We start from the raw sequence: 20,432 nt of genomic DNA, 5'->3' as shown, positions 1-20,432 counted from the left end.
TCCATCCATCCATCCATCCATCTATCCATCCATCCATCCATCCATCCATCCATCCATTCATCCATCCATTCATTTATCCATCTATCTATCCATCCATCCATTTATCCATCTATGCATCCATCCATCCATTCATTTATCCATCTATCTATCCATCAATTCATTCATTTATCCATCTATTTATCCATCCATTCATTTATCCATCTATCCGTCCATCCATCCATCCATCAGTCCATTCATTTATCCATCTATCTATCCATCCATTCATCCATCCAACATTTGTTGAGTGCCCCCACACTGCCATGTGTTGTGAATAAAGAGAAAAATGAGAAGAGCTTATCTCTCAAAGAATTCAGAGTCTCTGGGAGAATACACTTATAAACAGAAAACTTTGCATTATATTTTGGTAAGTGCTACAGTAGATATATGGACTGAACAAATGAGTCATAACTAGAACATGGCCTTTTGCATGAGCTCCCAGTGGGTATCCTAGAAGACTTGGTCTTCAGCGCATCACTGTGGTAACCCCACTGCTTCAGGGAGCAGACATACATCGTGTCCATCCACGTCTGTGTGGAGATGTGGGGAGGCCTGCTCTTGTACCCCAGCACCCCATGTGGACACATGTCCCAGCACTTGTGACATGCACAATGACTTCCCTCCATTTATCAACAGCCCAGTTAGGTGGTTCCAGTGACCCTGTTACCAGAAATTATGAGAGTGGTGGAAATTGTGCAAAGGAGCATGGAGAAATATACTCCCAGAGGAGATTTGAAAATAGCATGTAGAAAAGTGAAACTGAATGTGCTTTGGGATTTTTGAAACTTTTGACCAAATCTTCAGTGATCCTTGGATCGATCATTAGCTGGTCTTTTTGATTACCTCTTTTCTAGATTTCAAGAGCCTCTTCAAAGACATGCTAACAATCCCTTTATGAAAAGGGAAGGAAAACAAGTTATTCAAAATCAGGCACTGGAAGGATTCAGGCTGACAGTACCATGCATTTCAAATACAGTTTTAGAATAGTTAAGGGCTCTTTCATCATCAAATCATAGTCCTACTTCCCATGATGTCTGTAATTAGAGACTCAGATCACTCATTTTGAATTTATTTCAGAGGACATGAGTGTCCAGGCTACACCCTCTCTAGAAGACCATCTCTTGGGAATATGCATAGTTTAGTAGTTAAGTGCTGAAGAGCCAAATCCAGACTGGAGTGTAATTCAGCCCTGCCATTTCCCAGCTGTGTGACCTTGGACAAATCCCTGGGCCTCTCTGGGCCTTAGCCACTCATGTGTAAAATGAGGAGGCTAATTGTCCCCACTGTCTATGTGACAATGATGACATGAGTTCTATTTGTAAGGCACTTGCAACAGGGCCCAGCCCATGGAAAATGCTTCATAATAGTGCTTGTTCAATAAAACTTGACATTCCAACAGTGCTTTCTCATCACTTCCTATCAGCTGACTTCTGTCTTCTGAATTTTTTTTTTTTTTTTTTTTGCGGTATGCGGGCCTCTCACTGTTGTGGCCTCTCCCGTTGCGGAGCACAGGCTCTGGACGCGCAAGCTCAGCAGCCATGGCTCACGGGCCCAGCCGCTCCGCGGCATGTGGGATCTTCCCAGACCGGGGCAGGAACCCATGTCCCCTGTATCGGCAGGAGGACTCTCAACCACTGCACCACCAGGGAAGCCCTGTCTTCTGAATTTAATCATAGTGTACATTAACCAAAGCAACCTGGATGCATTGTTCTAGGAGTACCTAATTTTCTCTCCCTTGCCCTAGTTTTTCAGTAGAAAAATTATTAAAGATTGAGTTAACAGGCTTGGCTTACTCTAGAAAGTAATCCCAGTGTATCAGTTCTTTCTGGTTTGTCCTCAGCAGACTGGAATCATGGATGCTTTTAGTTTCTGCTCTTAGTTATAGGGTATATGACTGACTGCCCTGCTTTCAAGCTCATGGACTGTTAGTTTCTGTGGACGGCTTGAACCAGCATGAGGGGGCTGAGGTGGGAACAGGGTTCAAACTAGGTGTAGGAGTCAAAACATGTAGCAGAGGGTCAACTCGTTACATCTTTTTATTTCCTTGGCCCATAAATAAATGGGAATTGACCATAGTGCACTGGTTCCTAAGGGTTCCCTGGAGCAGTGTTTCTCAAACAGGGTGATTGTAGCCCTTGGGAGACATTGGGCCATGTGTGCAGACAGTTTTGGTTGTCACATTCTGGAGAGGCAGTGCTACTGGCATCTAGTAGGTGCAGGTCTGGGTCACGGCTACACATCCTGCGATATACAGGCCCCCTCAACGAAGAATGAGCCCGTCCCCCATGTCAACATTGGTGAGGTTAATTCAAGGCAAATTCTCAGCCTGCATGATGTCAGATGCCTTCCTTAAAACACCAGAACTGACAGATCTCAGGCACCTGCTTCCTAGTTTTACAGGGAGTAGAAGATCAGGGTGCAAGGGCGCACATAACCCCAGTGGAGACCGCGAATCAGCCCGAGGCTCCTTCTGTCACACTCCACGCCTCGCCCTGTACATCAGCCATTCACTACCAGCAGCAGGGAGGCATTAGATGCCCACGTGCGGTCGCATGAATGACGGGATCAGGGTTCACTTTTGGGATTTGGGTTGCCATAGTGTGTAAAGAGGAAAACAGGAAACTCAAGCAGAACGGTGTCTAATGAAAAAAAGCAAATCAGGTGGAAAGGAAAAGCGCTTTACAATCGGTAGAATCAACTCCAAGTGTCCCGTGTGTCAGGCAGCCCTCTGGTGCTCCTAACTCAGTCCTCACGACAGTCTCTAAGGTGGCATCATCGTCATTGTCACTCTGTACAGATGAGAAAAGCGAGGCCCAGAGTGGGGAGGCAGTCTGCCCATAGAATGGGAGTTGGGTAAAGCAGAGAGAACACACGCTTCCCGTGGGCTCAGCCTCCTACAAGCTGTATGGCCTGGGTGGCTTTTAGTCTATTTTACTTATTTTATTTTTAAACATTTTAATCTATTTTTTATTCAAAATTGTAATATTTTTATTTTATTTTATGTTTTATTTATTGTTTTACTTAATTTTTATTTTATATTAGAGTATAGTTGACTTACAATATTGTGTTAATTTCAGGTGTACAGCAAAGTGATTCAGTTACACGTACATATCCTTTCTTTTTCAGATTCTTTTCACATATAGGTTATTACAGAATATTTTATATTCCTTTTTTTTTTTAATCAACTGGGGATTAAGAGCTGTATTTATCTCACAACGGTTTTTGATTAAAAGGGATGATGGAGGGAATGTGCCTGATACATTGTAAGCACTTGGAGAATGTTAGTTGTACTTGTCATTATTGATAAGCAACAATGTAACTTAATTATCTAATGTGAAGACCAGAATCTTTCCCAGCAAGAGTGTGAAGGAGGCAGGATGTAACTGGGGGAGGGGGCTCCATCCCTATCTCCCTTGGTGTGGACTTTTCCAGAACCCATGGCCGGGCCCAGGCCGCAAGGGTTGTCCAGGCTCACGTGAGGCCGCGGGGTCAAGGTCCCTCTCTGTTTTTTTACTCTTTCAGACTGTGTGATCTTTACAGAAAAGCAGACTAGCGAGAGGAGGCTGTTTAGAAACAACTCCAACTACTTCTGTGTAAATGACCTGCTGGATTCTAAACTGACTTGTCCCTGTTGGGGGTGAAATGTGTCCCACAAAATGGTGGGAGGCCACTGTGGGCAGGTCAGCTTGGACCTGAGGCCAGGACTCCCCAGAAGGAACCAAAGCCTGAGTAAAGGTCAAGTGGAACTCACGGAGCAAAGATGGAAGAGGGAAGGAGGGAAGTGGGGCTGGGACAGACCAGGCCTTGGGGTGTATGCAAAAGGTGCTAAATAAGTACGGCAAGGGTGTTTTCTGAGTCACAAGAATTCCCCAACTATAACATTCAGTTTATACCACGGAGTTTTTGTTTCCCTGCGTACTTTGCACAGGGAAAGCAAGTCTCACACAAGGTGGCCTTTCTAAAGGAGCTTTCTTAGTTTATTATTAGTTTTACCTCGAAGAATAATTAGCACGAGCACCTTTTAATTTGTTCCCATTGAGACGTTTGCATAACAACAATTGGAGGATGGTGGGTCTCCCTGTTTCTAGGCGAGCAGGGGACTCTTGCGGGGCTGGCTGGGACCTGGCTTTGTTGTGGGGTGGGGTGTGATTAATTATTCCGTCCTTTGCCACGTGGAGCTCGAGGAGAAAGGGAAGGAACTTTCTGAGACTCTGTGGTCACTTGCTGGAGAATAACCAGATGAGAAATGCCTTTTGTACAAATAAGGTTAGAGAGAAAAAAAGAAAACCTCAAACCCAGCTACTTGAGAAAAGGATTTGTAATGATGTCAGAGGGCTGGTGACGTGGACTTTTGAAATTGCAGATGTTTCTGCAGAAGGATGGGGAGATGATTCCCAAAGGCCCATCCGTGAGTGGGTCTCTGGCTTTGCAGTTGAGGACTTGGTGATGTGAAGAGTTCTGTTGACAGGCGGGCGCGAGGCCACTTTTACTATCAACTGCTTCCAGGTGGAATTTCTATCCCAGCCACATGGGAATAACTGGATGTGGGTGTTTGCTGGGAACCTCGCTGAAAACCCTGGCCGGGGTCAAGGTCCTGACAGGCTGGCTCCCAGGGGCTCCCCGGCATCCTGGAGGATGGACTCCCGTATGAGGCCCCTGATTTTGGTGGGGGAGGGATCATTCCATGGGTTCTCCTGTAGGTGGGTCCCTGGACATGGACCAGGATGGGGCAAGAGAGGCATCTCGGGCACAAAATGTCTCTCCAAGTCATGTGAGAGCAGGGTGAGCCTTACATGACCCTGAGAGTGAGCGCCTCCTAAAGGTTTTTTGGGGAAGTGCCTCGCTGAATCAGTCTTACCCCAGATGGACTGCCAGACGGATAAACTGGCAACTAGCTGGTAGGAAGATAGGCTTAGTCATGGTCTCCCTCCACCCTCACCCCCAGCCAGCATCTCACCATCATCTTGGGAACAGGTGATTCCGATGTACACTTCTTTGAGCACTGCTGGCTTAGAGAAGCATCCCTTGTGGACAACCCTGGAACCACCAGGATGTCTCCCTTGGGGGGCTGCTCTGATGGGGAGGGGCTATGAGGATGAAACTAGTGGTCAGGGGAGCCATTGACACCGACGTTGGGGACCTAAAGCCACCGAATGCATCTAGAATCATGCGAGCAGTCCAGGACGGTGAACTTGACAGTGGACAGTGGCCTCAGCTTGAGGCCACCTGAGGTTCAGCCCCCCCACCCCCAATAGTGTCACTTGCTGTCCAGGGCCCTTGGCCAGTCTCTAACTCCACAAAGCTCAGCTCTCTTTTGTGTCAAACTGACAGAATGGTAACATCCACCCTCCTCCCTGCAGGCAGACCCTGAGCTGTGCAGAGCAAACCCCTCATTTACCAGCAGCTTAATCTCAGGCAGGTTACCTAACCTCTTCATGCCATGCTCCCCTGAATAAAATAGGATTAGTAATGAGGGTACCTACTCACAGGTTTGTGTGAAGGATTTAACGAGTTAACACAAGGAAAAGCTTGGTGCAGTGCCAGTGCTGGCACATAGCATATGCTCAATAAACACTACCTGTTGCTATGGTCTTCTTTAATATTTGTAAGCTCAGCATCTGCCAAGGAGCGTTAAGACCATTTGTGCACTGCTGCATGGTGAGAGGAAGAGACCCAGGTCTTCACCCTGCTACATGCTGGTTCCTGGCACAGCTACAGGGCCATGTTCTGGGCTTAGCACAGGTTCCTTTCCTGCCCCACCTCCATTCTGTACACCGTCAGTGGCATTTTTCAGAGTTACCTTTACTTACTGACTTCTTCTCTGTGTCCATTGCTTCGTATATATTATCTCAAACCCTTTTGACAACCATACAAAGTAGGGATCATTGCACCCACTTCACAGTGAGAAACCCAGGCTCTGCAAGATTGGGGAAGCAAGTGAAGTTCACACAGGCGGTCAGTGCTGGTGATGGGGTAGAAATGAACCTCCCAGCGCCAAAGCGCTGGGCTCCCTTCTCCCCTTCTCCCCGACCCACTCGGTGGTCAAGCCTGTCCTTCTTGTGGCCTCCCCATCAATGACAGCTCATAGAGCAGGGCTGGGGCTCAAGAACACACGGTCCCTTCTGGAGTGGAGTTGATACTTCAACACCTATGGGGGAATGGGGAGGGATGGAGTGGGAGGTTAAGGTTATATAAAAGCTATTATATATGGAAGGGATAAACAACAAGGTCCTACTGTATAGCACAGGGAACTATATTTAGTATCCTATGATAAACCGTAATGGAAAAGAATTTAAAAAAAGAATGTATGTATATATATATATATATATATATATATATATATATATATATATATATCTGAATCACTTTGCTGTACAGCAGAAATTAACACAACATTGTAAATCAATTATACTTCAATAAAAAACCAAACCAAACAAAAAACAAAACAAAACACATTGATTGGAACTTCAGCTGAAGGACTCAAGGCTGCTGGTACAAGCTGAGTCCCAGCGAGCAAAACACGAAAAGTACAGGTATCTGGGGACGTCCTGACTCAAACTGAGATATTCATGGTGGCGGGGGGGGGGAGGGAAAAACATCACAGCTTGCCTTTTTAGTTTTTATCTTATTTTAATTTCTATTTTGGGGTGTGTTTTATACTGCACATACTATAATTATGTGAGTACAGTAGGGCAGGCGTGTAATTTCTAGATAAATAAATGTGCGTAGGTTTGGGGGCTACATCGGTTTTACTTGTGTTTGGCGTGATCGGAAGAGTTTGGAAATGACCGTCTTGCTGCTCAGCAGTTCCTGGTCCACTCGGAAGCCGCTTCGCTTCGCCGAGTGCATCAGGGGAAGAGATGCCAATGGAATCTCTAAGGCATGAGAATTGAACACCGGCTTGTGTGTGTGTGTGACAGAGACAGACAGAGAGACAGAGAGACAGAGAGAGGGCTTTATCTCTCTTGAGGGAGGCCACTTCTGAGTGTAAGAGCTTTGAATCCAGAGTGCTGTGAAGATAGATATCCCTAATGGGAATTGTAGCTGGGTTCAGATTTGGTCTGAAGACAGCAACTGCACACTTCCCAGGGGTTCCCTTGAGAGCTGGTCTCCACACCCTCTGTGTGAACACGCTTGCTTCCTCTTCTGCTGGTCGTTCAGATTTCACGAGAGATTCTCATCAAAACCAACCTGCTTAACTGGACACTTGCCTAAGGGGGACGGTGGGCACATGGTGGGTGCTTTGCTAAGGCAGTGCTGGGTTTCCGGGTAAGAGAGGACACCCAAACCACAGGGCAGGAAAAAGCGTCCAGCCTGCACCAGTGAGGCTGTTCCGTTCCTGACACATACCTACAGCAGTTCTTCTGGGCTGTGGGCACCGCATAAATTGTCTACCTGATGTTTCCACACAGAGAAAGAGCTGTGGCGTCTGGCTAAGGCAAAGGAATGGAGCATGATTAGGAGAGGTGTTGGCTGATTATTTAGACCCCCAAGTGGAATCAGTCTGCCAAGTCCAGTGTCTGCAAAACTCTAGTGTCAGGAGGAGAGCTGACCCATTTTCTGGTTCTGACTCAGGTACTGACCAGTGGTGGGACCTCGGACAAGGAAATGTCTGTGGTGCCCTAAGGCAGAGAGATGTCTAAGATGATTCCAGCCACATATATATAACTATAACTATAACTATATATATAAAACTAAATATTACTATATATATATAGTTATATACAGTTATATAGTTTCAGATGCCAACTGAGACTATATAGAGTTATATATAGAGAACACACACACATAACTTAGAAAGTATCACATGGGACAATGTCTCATAGTTTATATGTCTTGTAGTTCATTTGTTATTTAAACAGATTCATCCACCTCTAGGATACAATTATTTCTTTGTTTTGAACACAATCTAGAGGGGAGCATGTAGGAGGTGTAGCTTTTTTTTTTTTTTTTTAACATGAAGTAATGATGTGGGATGATTGGCAGTTGAACAGAATTTCCATTGTTGGCATTTGTACTTCTTTATACGACCCCACCCGCTTCGCAGTCCTAATATTTGTTTAAGGTTGTTCAGTGATTGTTCCTCTCCTCTCGGACTTTGAGAGTCATAGCCATTCTGATCTTTATGAGTGGCGGAGTCGATAATAATAAAACAGCAGTGTGAGTTTCTGTTCATACCCATCAATGCCTAGATCATTTCGTTTTTGCCCAATGGTTCCGTGTTACTCAGGCCGGATTGCAAAGGGCAGAGACAAGAGAGCAAACTTATAAAAGATGTGGCTATTCTTTCCCTTCCTCCTAATTCCTCCAGACCCTTGCATGTATATATATTTATATGCAGTTTCAGGGTTTACAAACTGTACACTTTCAAAGTGGGTTAATGTCAAGTTCAGCTGTGACTGTTAGCAAGGTGGATAGGGCTGCACAGATGCAGCCTGCAGATGGTGTGGAATGAGGGGCCTCATGCACGTAGTTCAAAGTGCAAACAGAAGCTGTGTAATAAAGCAGCAAACTGTGGTTGGCATTGAAACTGCTCCTGGAAAAATGGTGCCCTAACTCATGTATTTTAGTCTACATTCTCCTTTGCACGTTTTGAAGTTGTAATAAACATCAAAGCCTATACATGTCAAGATATTTTGTGTGTAGAAAATGGAAATTATTCCTCCCCTGAGCAATAAGAGATTTTCTGATGACCTCCCTTAAAGATTATCTGCTTAGCCTCCCTTAAAAAACTCACCCACAACAGCCTATGACCACCAAACAGCGTGCAGTGTGCTCAGGGTTCTGACTTTATTTTTACTGAATTATAGTTCATTTACAATGTTGTGTTAGTTTCAGGTGTACAGCAAAGTGATTCTGTTTTGCATGTATATCTATATAGGTATTCTTTTCCAGATTACTTTCCGTTATAGGTTATTACAAGATATTGAATATAGTTCCCCATGCTATGCAGTAGGTCCTTGTTGTTTATCTATTTTATATACAGTAGTGTGTATCTGTTAATCCCAGGGTTCTGACTTTTGTTTGCTCTTTTTAACATATCCCTTTTCAGCAACCTGACTACTGCAATATTTTCTAGATCAGTCTTCAGGATCTACTACTAATGAAAAAATCTGAATTCCTACACATTTTCAGAAAAACTTAAGTGCTCATCAGGACCAATATAGCTCTCAAGGAGAAGAGGAGACAGAGGCTTGCTTTGAGGTCCCAGGATATATTTGATTTATTGCTCATATCTTATAATTTTGTTCCCTATCAGAGATCAGTAAAAGTTTATTTTAGGAGTCCTAGCCTTCACAGAGGACATCCAAAAGACCAGGAGTAAAAGCCAGATGGTTGGCAGGGAAGGTAAGCAGGAGCTTTGCAAAATGTTGGAGTAACTTATTTCTCCCAATGGACATGGTTTCAAGACTTAAGTTGAGTCGTTAACTTTGCATCAGTTTAGCACAGGCTGCAAGTTTACACAAAAAAGTATCAGACTTGAAACCAGCAGAGCCATTGAACAAGCCCAACTAGTCGACAGCGATTTCCATTTTGGGTGACATTTTACCTTGGGGGCCCCTAAAATGTCTGGGGGAGCCCACTGTTTAAAAAGAAGTCCATCTGAAAATAGACACAGAAGGACCACGGGCTGGTAGGGCAGTGTTGTCCACGAAAGCAATGATCCTCAAGGAATACTAATCTTGCAGCAAAGCAAAACGAAAGCTTTACACTATTTCTTATTTCAGGGAAAAACTGAATAAAGGCTTTTTTTTTTTTTTTAAGGCATTGACTTGTAGGGAGGTAGATTTGTATCCAGACTCAGGAAGTAGACAGGCCAGTAACTATGAAGCAAATATAATCTGTAACTTGCGGAAATACAAGGTATGAATGTGTTCTGTCTCCCAGATAGAGGGATATTATCTGGTTGTCGTATTTCAATCAAAGGTAAAAACATCTTTAGGTAAATTTAAGGAGAGGGCGACTTAAAAGAAAATTTCCCTCAAGAAATTCTGTAGGAAAGAATTCTCTTAAAAAAAGATGTAGGGCTTCCCTGGTGGCTCAGTGGTTGAGAGTCTGCCTGCCGATACAGGGGACACGGGTTCGTGCCCCGGTCCAGGAAGATCCCACATGCCGCGAAGCGGCTGGGCCCGTGAGCCATGGCCGCTGAGCCTGCGCGTCCGGAGCCTGGGCTCCGCAACGGGAGAGGCCACAACAGTGAGAGGCTCGCGTACCGCAAAAAAAAAAAAAAAAAAAAAGATGTAGAGTGTGGGCTGTGGGGTTTTGAGAATTCAAAAGAGTGAGGAAGAGAAAAAAGGAAACTATTTATAGTTAGCATTGATGTAGCCTAACAGATACATCAATCCCGGGGCCAGGTGTGGTGGTTCATATACAAGCCACACTCCCGTCCATACAAGGCTGGCTGTTTTTCTTTCCTAACACTGTGGGAGTCAAGTGTGCTTCTGGGTTTTGACCCTGAAAATAGGTGTAACCCTGGCTCCCCTTTAACCAGCTCCCTGCTCCGCCCCCTCCCATCTCCTGCCTGTTTTGCTTTTAGTAAGTCAAGAATAAAAGGGGCCGGGGGAGGGATAAATTAGGAGCTTGGGATGAACAGATTCACACTACTATATATAAAACAGATAAACAGCAAGGACCTACTGTATAGCACAGGGAACTATATTCAATACCTTGTAATAAACTATAATGGAAAAGAATCTGAAAAAGGATATATATATTCTCTATATATCATATATATATATAGTATGTACGCATATAACTGAGTCACTTTGTTGTATACCTGAAACTAACACAACATTGTAAATCAATTACACTTCCAAAAAAAAAAAAAAAAAAGACCTTTGCTTGAAGGTGACTTCATTTTCTTCCATAAAGCAAAAAACAAAGAAGAAGAAGAAAAAAGAAAGAAAGGATAAATATCACCCTCTCCCCCACCCCCAGCATCCACCTGCAACTTCTAAGAAGGACTGAAGGAGGAACTTCGAGTTTCTCTGCATGTATTTTCAAAGCACTGTCCACATGGAAAACAAAGGAGGTGAGATGTCACCTGGAAAAAGCAGGATATCTGCCTGGGAACAGTCTGACAAGCCATAAGTCCACTGTCCTAGGCTCCTTCCCGCTAGAGACCCTGTGACATTGTTCTGGCCTATGAGATACATAAGGGGGAGTTGGCAGAGAGGGGCTTCCTTCCCTGAGTAAAAAGATGGAGCTTCACAAAGAGAAGGGTTTGAAGCCCTTCATCTCCTTCCTGCCTGGACAGGTCTGAGATGCAGGCATCTCACGGTGGAACCAGAACACAGGAGCATCCCGCCGTATCAACCCTGGACCACTTACTCCCTATCCATGCCTGGCTGCTTGAGCCACCGTAGCCAAGTTTCCCGTAATGTGCAGCCAAACATAGTTCTCACTGGTAAATCCTAGCAAGAGCTTTACGCCCTTTATGTCACTGTTAGAAAATGCAGCACTTCAGTCGGCTTTTGGATGCATGGTTTACTTTTCCACCTGAGTTCCTTCTTTCCCTTCTCTGGCATTGTTCGGTGTTATCAGGAGAGTAAAGGGGAGAAGGATGGGGGAGAGAGATTAGGGAGCGAGAGATTCAGGAAGCTAAGAGAGGATGAGGGGATGTCTCTCCGACGAAAAGGGAAGTCTGTGTGATCCAGGGGAGTGTCCATCTTACTTGTCCAGTAGGTCAAAGGTTATGCGAGGCTTTAAACTCCGTTTCATGTTCAAGAATCACCCATAGTTCTCTGAACGCATGCCCTGATTATGTTCACAGCCTGCAAAGCCCTTAAAAGAAATGCTCCCTTTCTACCACTCTGGGGCATCATCTTATGGGGGCGGAGGTGAAAGCAGGCCAAGAAAGACACATCACTTGAGGCTTATTTTACTCAGCAAAGAGGCTGAGGCAGGGCATTGGCAGCCCCAAGGAGAAGGGACGGGGAGCTCAAGGAACAAGAGTTTCAGAAAAAAGTGTTTTGCAAATTTTAAGGTCTGTTTCAGGCACCAGAGCAGCTTCTGGAGAGTTCTCTGAAGAATGGGGGTTGGAAAAAACAATTTTTTTTTGAGAGAATATGGGAAAATGCTTGCCACATGTGAAATGGTAGGATAGCTGTTTCCCACCAGAAAATAAAATAATTGACAAAAAATAGTCACTTCATGTTGTTAAACTAAGAAAATTTGTGATGCATTTTATGGTGCCTCTTTCTGACACGTTTAAAGATTTCCAACAGGAACTCTGTCATTCGGAGGCAAGCTTGTCTAGAACATTATTAGCCCCTTTTGCAGAACTCAAACGAGACACAGAGATGTCTAATGACTCATCTAGGTCACTAGGAAGTTACCTGAGAAACTGAAAATTCGCTTGAGTTTCCTGTGCAGCCTCCACTCCTGCCCCCAACATGACAAGCACCCGAGGTGCCTTCACTGCTGGGCTTTGACAAATGCATGGTCAGAAATGTCACCAGAAGCATGGAGCCAGGAACCTGCAGAGGGTCACCGGGTGAAGTGGCTTTTTCATTAAGAAGGGCCTTCAGTAGAGTAAAGCGATACCAGGACCTCAAGGAGGAGAAACTTCTGTCAAGATTCCAATACAACACACCCCAATTAGCCTCAATATTGAAAAGCTAAGCCCGTGGAGTTACGTAAAGAGCCCTTGCTCTTCCTCTGTCCTCTTTTTGGTTACTAACAAGTAGAACAAGGGTAACACGGTGTTGAAGAGGTGGACCTCCCACACCCCACTGTGGTCCTGCCGCCCCACCTCCGCCCTGGGTGGACCCTCACCTAGAGCCCCCTTCCCTCCCTTCTTGGTTCCGACCTTCCACACCATCTCCTCCCCAACCCCTGGGACTCTGTCTCCAGGGAGCCTCTCCCGGGGTCCCCCCACGGCCTCGTGACTTCTCCTTTCTGAGAGTAGACAGCTTTGACTGAGCGTCATCTTAGGAAACTGAACATCAGTAGCCACGGCTGACATTAACTGCCCATTATTTTTATGACTGTGCTGAGCACTTCACACTGGTTGCTTAGTTCAGTCCACGCAGGTACTTTAACGATAGGTCCTACTACTATCCTCGCTTTATACACGAGGAAACCAAAGCTCAAGAGAGAAACTGCTCTTTGGGAAAAGCCAGAAAAAGGGAAAAGATAGAAAAGGACATCACTGTCCTAAGTCTGTGCCTGCCCCTCATTCAGCCCCTGTGCCTTCTCTTTCTGGTCCTGGCTGCTTTTACAAACTCCTGGGCTCTGTCCTCTAGACCGACACCCGCAAGCGTTTCCCTATTAGATTCTGCACGTGCAGTGGCCCTGGAGCCTCCCTCTGCCACAGCATCACTTTCCTTCCCAGTAAAGGGGCAGACCTTTTCAGAGTACACATTTCAGATCTATTTCAAGAGAAGAGAGAAATCTCCTGGCTATGAATTTGCTTCCAAAGCTCTTCAAGTCTTCTTGCTGGTTAGATTCTGGCTCAGCTGCTCCTTCTGAAGTTGCTTCTGTCCCTGGTGGCTCACTGTGCCTGCCCTTAGAGTGTGGGCAGGTGCGGGGCCTCCTGTGGCCTGTCCCCCACCCCCAAGGGGGGAGTGTGTCCTGGGAAGGTTTAGAATTACAGGGACGATCCCTGGGGAAGAGGCAGAGCTAAGGAGGTGGTGTCTTTTGGGGGACTGAGTTTTGCTTTTTTAAAGCTTAAACATTTCAAAATCGCCTTGTCATTTTCAAAGGTTTCTTAGCATGCAAAGGAACTAAATGGCAAAGGCTATGATTGTGAGTTTAGCTAGATTTTAACACCTTTTTTTCCCCCTCAGTTTCAAAATGTGTGGGCAGTTTCAGAATGCAAAGCTTCATCTCACATGGGAGAGCTGGGGTCTGATTCTTCCACGTCCAGGAGGGCACTTAGGAAAAGTACAGGTTCCTGGTGGGTCAGAGGGAATCAGATTTGCTAACACACACTGTTAGGGACTGAACTGTGTCCTCCCCAAGTTCATACTTGAAGTCCTAACTCCTAGTACCTCAGAAGGTGACTGTATTTGGAGATTGGGCTTTTACAGAGAAAATTAAGATTAAACGAGGTCCTTCGGGTGTGCTCTAATGCAATATGACTAGTGTCCTTGTACGAAGAGGAAATTATGACATAGGTAAATACAAAGGAAGACTGTCTGAAGACATGGAGAAGATGGCCTTCTACAAGCCAAAGAAAGAAGCCTCAGAAGAAACCGACCTCCTGACACCTTGAAACCTTCCAAAAAACAAAGCTACACCAGGATTCACCATGAGATTTCTGACTTCCAGGATCATGAGACAACCCACTTCTGCGGTTGAAGCCACTCAGTCCGTGGTAATTTGTTACGGCAGCCCTAGCAAACTAATACAGTTTTCACACAGTGTCTGATACCCAGTTAAATCGACGGCTTTCTGTGATCTTAAAGCTTCAGCAGAGCCAGAAGTGCCTTCATAAATATTTCTCTGAAAAAAGTGGCAAACCGAGGCTCACAGAGAAGCACGCTTCACACGTGCAGCCTTGGATCCTGCAATTCCTTTTGAGAGATGCCTCGAGAAGACAGTGGAGAGTCAGCCCCGCTGAGATTTTTACCTGTGGTTCTAGGAACTCGGAGGCATATTAGCATTCAGGCTTTGCATAGGCCACTAAGCCACTTCTAAGAACAAGGCTACCTGAGGCATTTTGCAAAAACATACGTGCCGATGCTCTTCCTCTCTAAGCCTACTGCAGCTCTGAGGGCCCACACGTGGTACCCCTCCAGGAGACCCAAGTTTGGGTCCTGCAGAGACTTCACGCCGTGAACCACGTGGAACCATGCAAGGGAATTTCAACCACACCTCGTCTTCTTGCCTGAGCACATTCAGTGAGAAGCCGGTGCAGTGGGACAGAAAGAGAGCGGCCTTCTCTGTGGTAGACCACACTTGTTTTGCATGCCAGGCTCTCAGACTCTCGCTTGCCTTGTCACACAGAAGGGAACAATGGTTTGCTGGGCGCCACACTTCTTTTTCCCCTCCATTTCCACGTGGGTATCTTGCTAAAAATGAGTTACGGGTTTCCTCCTGTGAGAATTGCATGCACTGATAAAAGACCATCCCAGGAACAAAACAAAATGTTTTCCCCGCTCGCTCGGAGCTGCAGCTGGGGAGGGCACAGACACTCTAAATTACAGGCAGTGAGAAATGACCACAGTGCTGGGAGCCGCTGATGGCCGGGCTGGGGAAACAGGGGTATCAACTCTGGGGAGAACATTTTGTTAGAGAGGAGGGCGATTCTTCTAGCATCACACTCTGAGGCACTACCCATATAGCACCAAATGCCATGACATTCTGCCGCCTTTACAGCTCAGATGTGTGGTGTGGACAGCTAACGCAGACAATGTAAACACTTGGCTTGACAAATCACCTAGATAAAGTGAGCTGTGAAAGTGGCCAAGATTTCACTTTGATTCTCTGAAATTCAATCTCAATATTATATTCTTGAGTTAGAGATTATGAGAGGCCCCGAGTTCCTTGGAGAGGAAGGAGTGAAAAGACCTTTTCCCACGAGCCCTTCTAGGTCTTGCTTGGGGTCCTGGGGTCCGCTCCATGCTGCCCCTTTGAAAGCTAACTGCCACTGGTTCCTAACCTGGAGCGGGCTGGTGACTGTCCTGGGGACACAGAGGCTGTGGGGCTGCGTTAGAGGCTGAGCTCCCTGTCTTTCCCGGCATCTGAGCAGGTCACCGGGTCCCCTCATTATCTCTGCTGTCCGACCAGTAAGGACAGAAGGCAGGCCAGCATTGCACACAGAAATCCAATCTATTACCCAGTGGAATGTTGAAAACTTTCCTGAACCTGCCTTCCTGAGTTGATAGAATAGGAAACCATCATCGTTAGGAGGGGGTATTGAAAGCAGAGTCGAAGCAGGAAGATCTTTTTTTTTTGTCTGTTATTCTACAAATATTGCTTCCTTGCTTGTTAGCGGCCTAGAGGAAATGCAGCGAGAGTCGTCCACAGCTTCTCACCAGCGGCCGGCGTTTCGGCCCATCGCCGCGAGGATGTGTGACTCATACGCGTCGCATGATTCAACTTCACTAAAATGTCCTCAGCTGCCAGTAAAGAAGCACTTGAAAACCCTTTAATTTGAAGCTTTGAATCGGTTAATGACTTGCTTTCTTCTCCGTCTGAAATCCTACTGTCCCCCAACACACACACACACACACACACACACACACACACACACACAGATCTTTGTCAAGTGTTTAAATTTCAGAGACCCGGAAACATAGAAGCTCTGTGACATCCACAATAGCGTTTGTTGTGACAAAGTGGCTGGCAGCCCTCTGCATTCTTCGGCTCACTTGGCTTGATGAATAAATAATGAGTCACAGATACTATTTGGGTGCGCGCGAGAGTTTGTAGCCAGAAAATTAATTATTTCCCCATCCCATCCATCCCACTCCATCCCAGCTCTGCCAAACCATCAAGCCACACTCCGCAGGCACTGGTCAAAGTGCTTGCCCCAGCACACGGCAATGCCTCTGTGACATTTCTATGTTATTATTTGTGTTGGTTTAGGCGCGGCCCTATATTCCCAGCAAAGATACACAGAACGCACATGCACACACACGTACTCATACACTCAGAGCTCAACCCCAGCTCTGTGTATTTCAAGAAGCTGGTTGCAAAAATGCAGACAGGTATCCCACAGTAGCTGCTCCTATTAGGAAACGGGTAATCTAATGACTTCAGCTGCCACAAACGCTTGACTTAGGCAACTTTTTCATTGCTCTTGGCGAGAGAAACCTCTGTACCCTTTGCTTTCTTTCTCTCTCAAAAGAAGCCGGCTGCCTCTTTGCACTGAGGCTGCAAGGAATAACCCAGCATGGCTCCATCCTAGGGCTTTCAACCTACACGAGTCTGCCCAGCTCCTGTTCTCTCTGCCTTTTGGAGACAACTGACTTGCTACTTGGTCCCTGCTGTTCCCACCCGGGCTGTGAGCCTACCTCCGCCTCTGCCCTACGCTGGCATCGGCCCTCCTGGCTGGCCGTGCACGAGCCCACTAAAGCCCGGGACAGGCTGGCATGTGGGGCATACTGCATGCCCAGCGCAGAACAACTCAGCCACAGTCATCCCAGGCAAGGGGCAGCCGAAGAAAACCCAGAGAGCTTCCTGCAAACGTTCTAATCTCTAGGATTTTAATCAGGAGCAGCCCAACTTACTTGCACTTGACAAAGTTCTCACCCACCGACTGAACCCTTCAACAGCTCAACTAAGTATTTATGAGAACATTTCTGAAGAGTGGCCATCTGATGAAGAAGTAATCCAATAGTCTTGAAATCATATGCCCGAGTCTGAATTCCTCCTATACCAGACAGACAGGGCACCGGCAGGGGCTCTCTCTGCCCCAAGTTACAAAAAGCTGCCACTTCATTATCAGCAACGCTGAGCAAAAGTAGATATGAAAAGCCCAGAGCGTACTCACCTCTCATGAAGCACTGTGGGTATGAAGGAAATGACTCAAATATGCTGTCTGAAGCCATCGCTTCCTCCTGAAAAGGTACCTTCTTCTGAAGGCGGGGGATTCAATGATTTCTTTTACCTTAAGAACGAAAACCCAAGAAAGGTCACTGTTTTAACCTCATCCCCAACGATGGTTTCCTACAGCTCCTTTTCTCCCCCCTCGACGCCTCTGGGGCTCCCTGAGCCTTATGAAAAAAAATGTACCTTTGCGAAGACAAATATTCAAATTGGTAAAGATTAAAAAAAAAAAAAGCGGCGTCTTGGCTGTGGGTTGATGATGTTCAGAACTCTGCGAAACCCTGTGGTTTGCAGTCAGTGTGATTCGTCCTGCTTACTGACCACTATGCCGGGCTCAGACTTCTGACACTGCCAGGCTACCCAACTTGTGGTTCTGTGGTTGTTTATGAGGCCCAAAGAAGTTTTCACACAACCCAAATTACAAATTTAACTGTTCCCCTTTCCACAGCCCATCTTAATTGGTTCTTGCCAATCATGTGACTTCAGTGATGTCAATTCTTTTTTTTTTTTTTACTTTCTGAGCAATGCCCTTCCTTCCCTCCACCTGCCCTCCCCCCGGGCGGTGCAAGAAAATAGCCGAGTAGACTTTGCAAGAGAGAGAGAGAGAGAGAGAGAGAGAGAGAGAGATTGTAGAAGAAAGTGACTCAGTCTCTTATTTTATCAATGGTCTTTGCTGATTTAGTACAACTTGAGTCCTGTTGTTGTTATTTGTGGTTTTGGGAACTCCTGATTATTTTGATAAAGATTTCATTGCTGCTTATTCAATAGTAATTCAACCCTAGCATCGGGCTTCTGCTCAGACAGGATGTGGACCTCATCATTTAAGATGCTGGGCATTAGCTCAGGAGAATTCAGCCCTTGGTAAAGACGATCACGGCATAAGTGAAACTATGAAAGGAAAAAAAAAAAAACTAAAAGGAAATGTTTTGATGAGAGTCTGACCCCTAAGGGGGTCTAGCAACTTACTGGTATTTTAAAGCCTGCCAAAAGGAAAGCATTTTAATTTTGTGATCAAAAGACCATTTTAATAAAACCAAAAGTTTGCGGTTTTCTTCCTGCTAACTGGACATCTTTTCAATAAAGAGATAAAATTATAGTACTATCTTACACACACATACAGACACATGTAACTTAGGAAGCTAAAGGAAAACAAAGAAAAGAGAGATTCTGTATTTTGGGTCAAAGCAGTGGCTATCTGGTAACTGTTTACTTTTTGTTCTCACCCATGAAAGATCACTGTATTGCCTTTTCAATTCAAATCAGTAGGCTAATTCATACCTCTAGGTAAAACTCAGCCCAGGACTACTGTAACTGTGCTTTGAGAGCATTTAGAAGACCTCACAGAAGATAGAGGAACCAGAGGCGGTGATCCTCCAGAGCAAGAGGCTGATGAAAGAATATTATATAGCTCATCCTCTGCCTTAGGAAGAAGACATGCCGGCTTGGAAGTGCTAAAAACAGGCTAATTTTGCACGTGGGCCAGCCATCCTGGGCACACACGTATTTATTTATTTTTCCTGCCCATTGGTTTTACCTACTAACAAATCAAATATTGATCTGAAGTTCCAAAATAAGCATCCCCTTTCCCCGTTAATGACTCTACTTCTTTTGCTCTGCTCCATATACGTCATCCACGGCACTCTGTATATAGTTTCAATGCACACGGTCAAGAGAAACTATGAGACAAGAGGTTTCAAAATGCCAACCCTGGGTTCCAAGCTGGTCTGTGATAGCCGGCAAAGGCACTCTGTAAAGTCTGTACTATCAGGACAGCTCCTCAGGTTTTCCCTTCATCTTTTCAATTGCGTCCCCACGCACCAGGGATACCACACTCAAAGGCCATGGCGCAGGGCTTTTAAAAGGAATAGACATGATTTTTACTAACTCCTGTTTTGACATAAGCAGGAATTGAAACTCGAGAGACTGCTTTCTCCCAGACTTGTGTGAAGTTAGCTTGGCAAACGTTGACACCTTATTAATATTTCAAAGAGTAATAATGTGTGTATTTCTTTTATGAAGTTTATGAAGATCTCAATGTCATGCGTGTTGCGTAGAACTCTCAATGAAAATCCTTTGTGAAGATAATTAACAGTATGTTTCTGGGCTCCCTGATAAAGTCGCGGCTGGTTAAACCCCATATCAAGTTCTTTTCTCTCTGCCACACTGAATACTGCCTGGCAGGATCCTAGGAGCTCAACGCTGTAACATGCAGCTGTCACTTCAGAGTTGGCTGAGACTTAATAATGACTTAGAAATTCGAGTGGTGATGCAGCTAAATCCTTTGGATATCTCATTTTAGGAACTCCCCAGATGATTTTAGCCTTACGTGTCCAGATGCTTGAGGGGAGGGTTTGGATGTGTCAGTTAAATGCCCAAATTCTTGGCTTTCCTCTGTGGGCCTAGTTGGAGCCTAATACGTATCTTTCCCATGGAGTCTTCGTAGGACAGGTCGAGTTTAAAGATCACAGTAAGGCTGGGATTTGCTGCGGCCTCGAGCTTTGCTGCAATCATCTGGGCTGGGGTTTCCATGGGGCACCAGGGGGCAGAGTCTGAAGGCCTGCACGCCGGCCCTGAGCTGCCTTTCTCCGGGTTATCTGACATGACAACCAGCAACAGAACTTGATGGCTCGGTGAGGCCACAGTTGGGGTTTTTCTGGGCATCCTCCAAGTCATGACGATAATAAAGACTCATCCAGCTGGTGGTGAACTTGGCCTTCTCTCTTCCTTAGGAGCCCAAGACGAAAGGACACGTGTGTCATCAGTGAACCGCCTAGGGGGATACTCAACTGTATCTCAGCTAGAACCGTTCGGGATTCTTTAAGTTTGTGCACTGACCCCACACCCTCTGTCCTACTTCCTTCAAGTGACTCAGACTCTGGGCTGCTGGCTTGGGAATT

The 20,432-nt window shown here is 45.7% G+C and overlaps 1 protein-coding gene across 3 annotated transcripts in view; it reads right to left on the bottom strand.

Annotated features, from left to right (window-relative positions):
- Positions 1 to 17,907, bottom strand: part of RUNX1 (RUNX family transcription factor 1) — a 244,508-nt gene extending 226,601 nt beyond the window's left edge. For all 3 annotated transcript variants that reach the window (XM_029214051.1, XM_029214053.1, XM_029214052.1), the window contains exons 1-2: positions 17,722 to 17,907; positions 17,480 to 17,596 (exon numbers count right to left, since the gene is read on the bottom strand). In XM_029214051.1, coding sequence (XP_029069884.1) covers positions 17,480 to 17,537 — 58 coding nt within the window. In that variant the 5' untranslated portion in view covers positions 17,538 to 17,596; positions 17,722 to 17,907. The remainder of the gene's footprint in view (positions 1 to 17,479; positions 17,597 to 17,721) is intronic.
- Between the last annotated feature and the right edge of the window lie 2,525 nt (positions 17,908 to 20,432).

Source organism: Monodon monoceros, unplaced genomic scaffold (genome assembly GCF_005190385.1).
Source record: "Monodon monoceros isolate NGI ecotype Baffin Bay Population unplaced genomic scaffold, NGI_Narwhal_1 Super_Scaffold_11, whole genome shotgun sequence".
Classification (NCBI taxonomy): domain Eukaryota; kingdom Metazoa; phylum Chordata; class Mammalia; order Artiodactyla; family Monodontidae; genus Monodon; species Monodon monoceros.
Note: the sequence above shows the minus strand (reverse complement) of the source record. Positions and strands in the feature narration are given on the sequence as shown.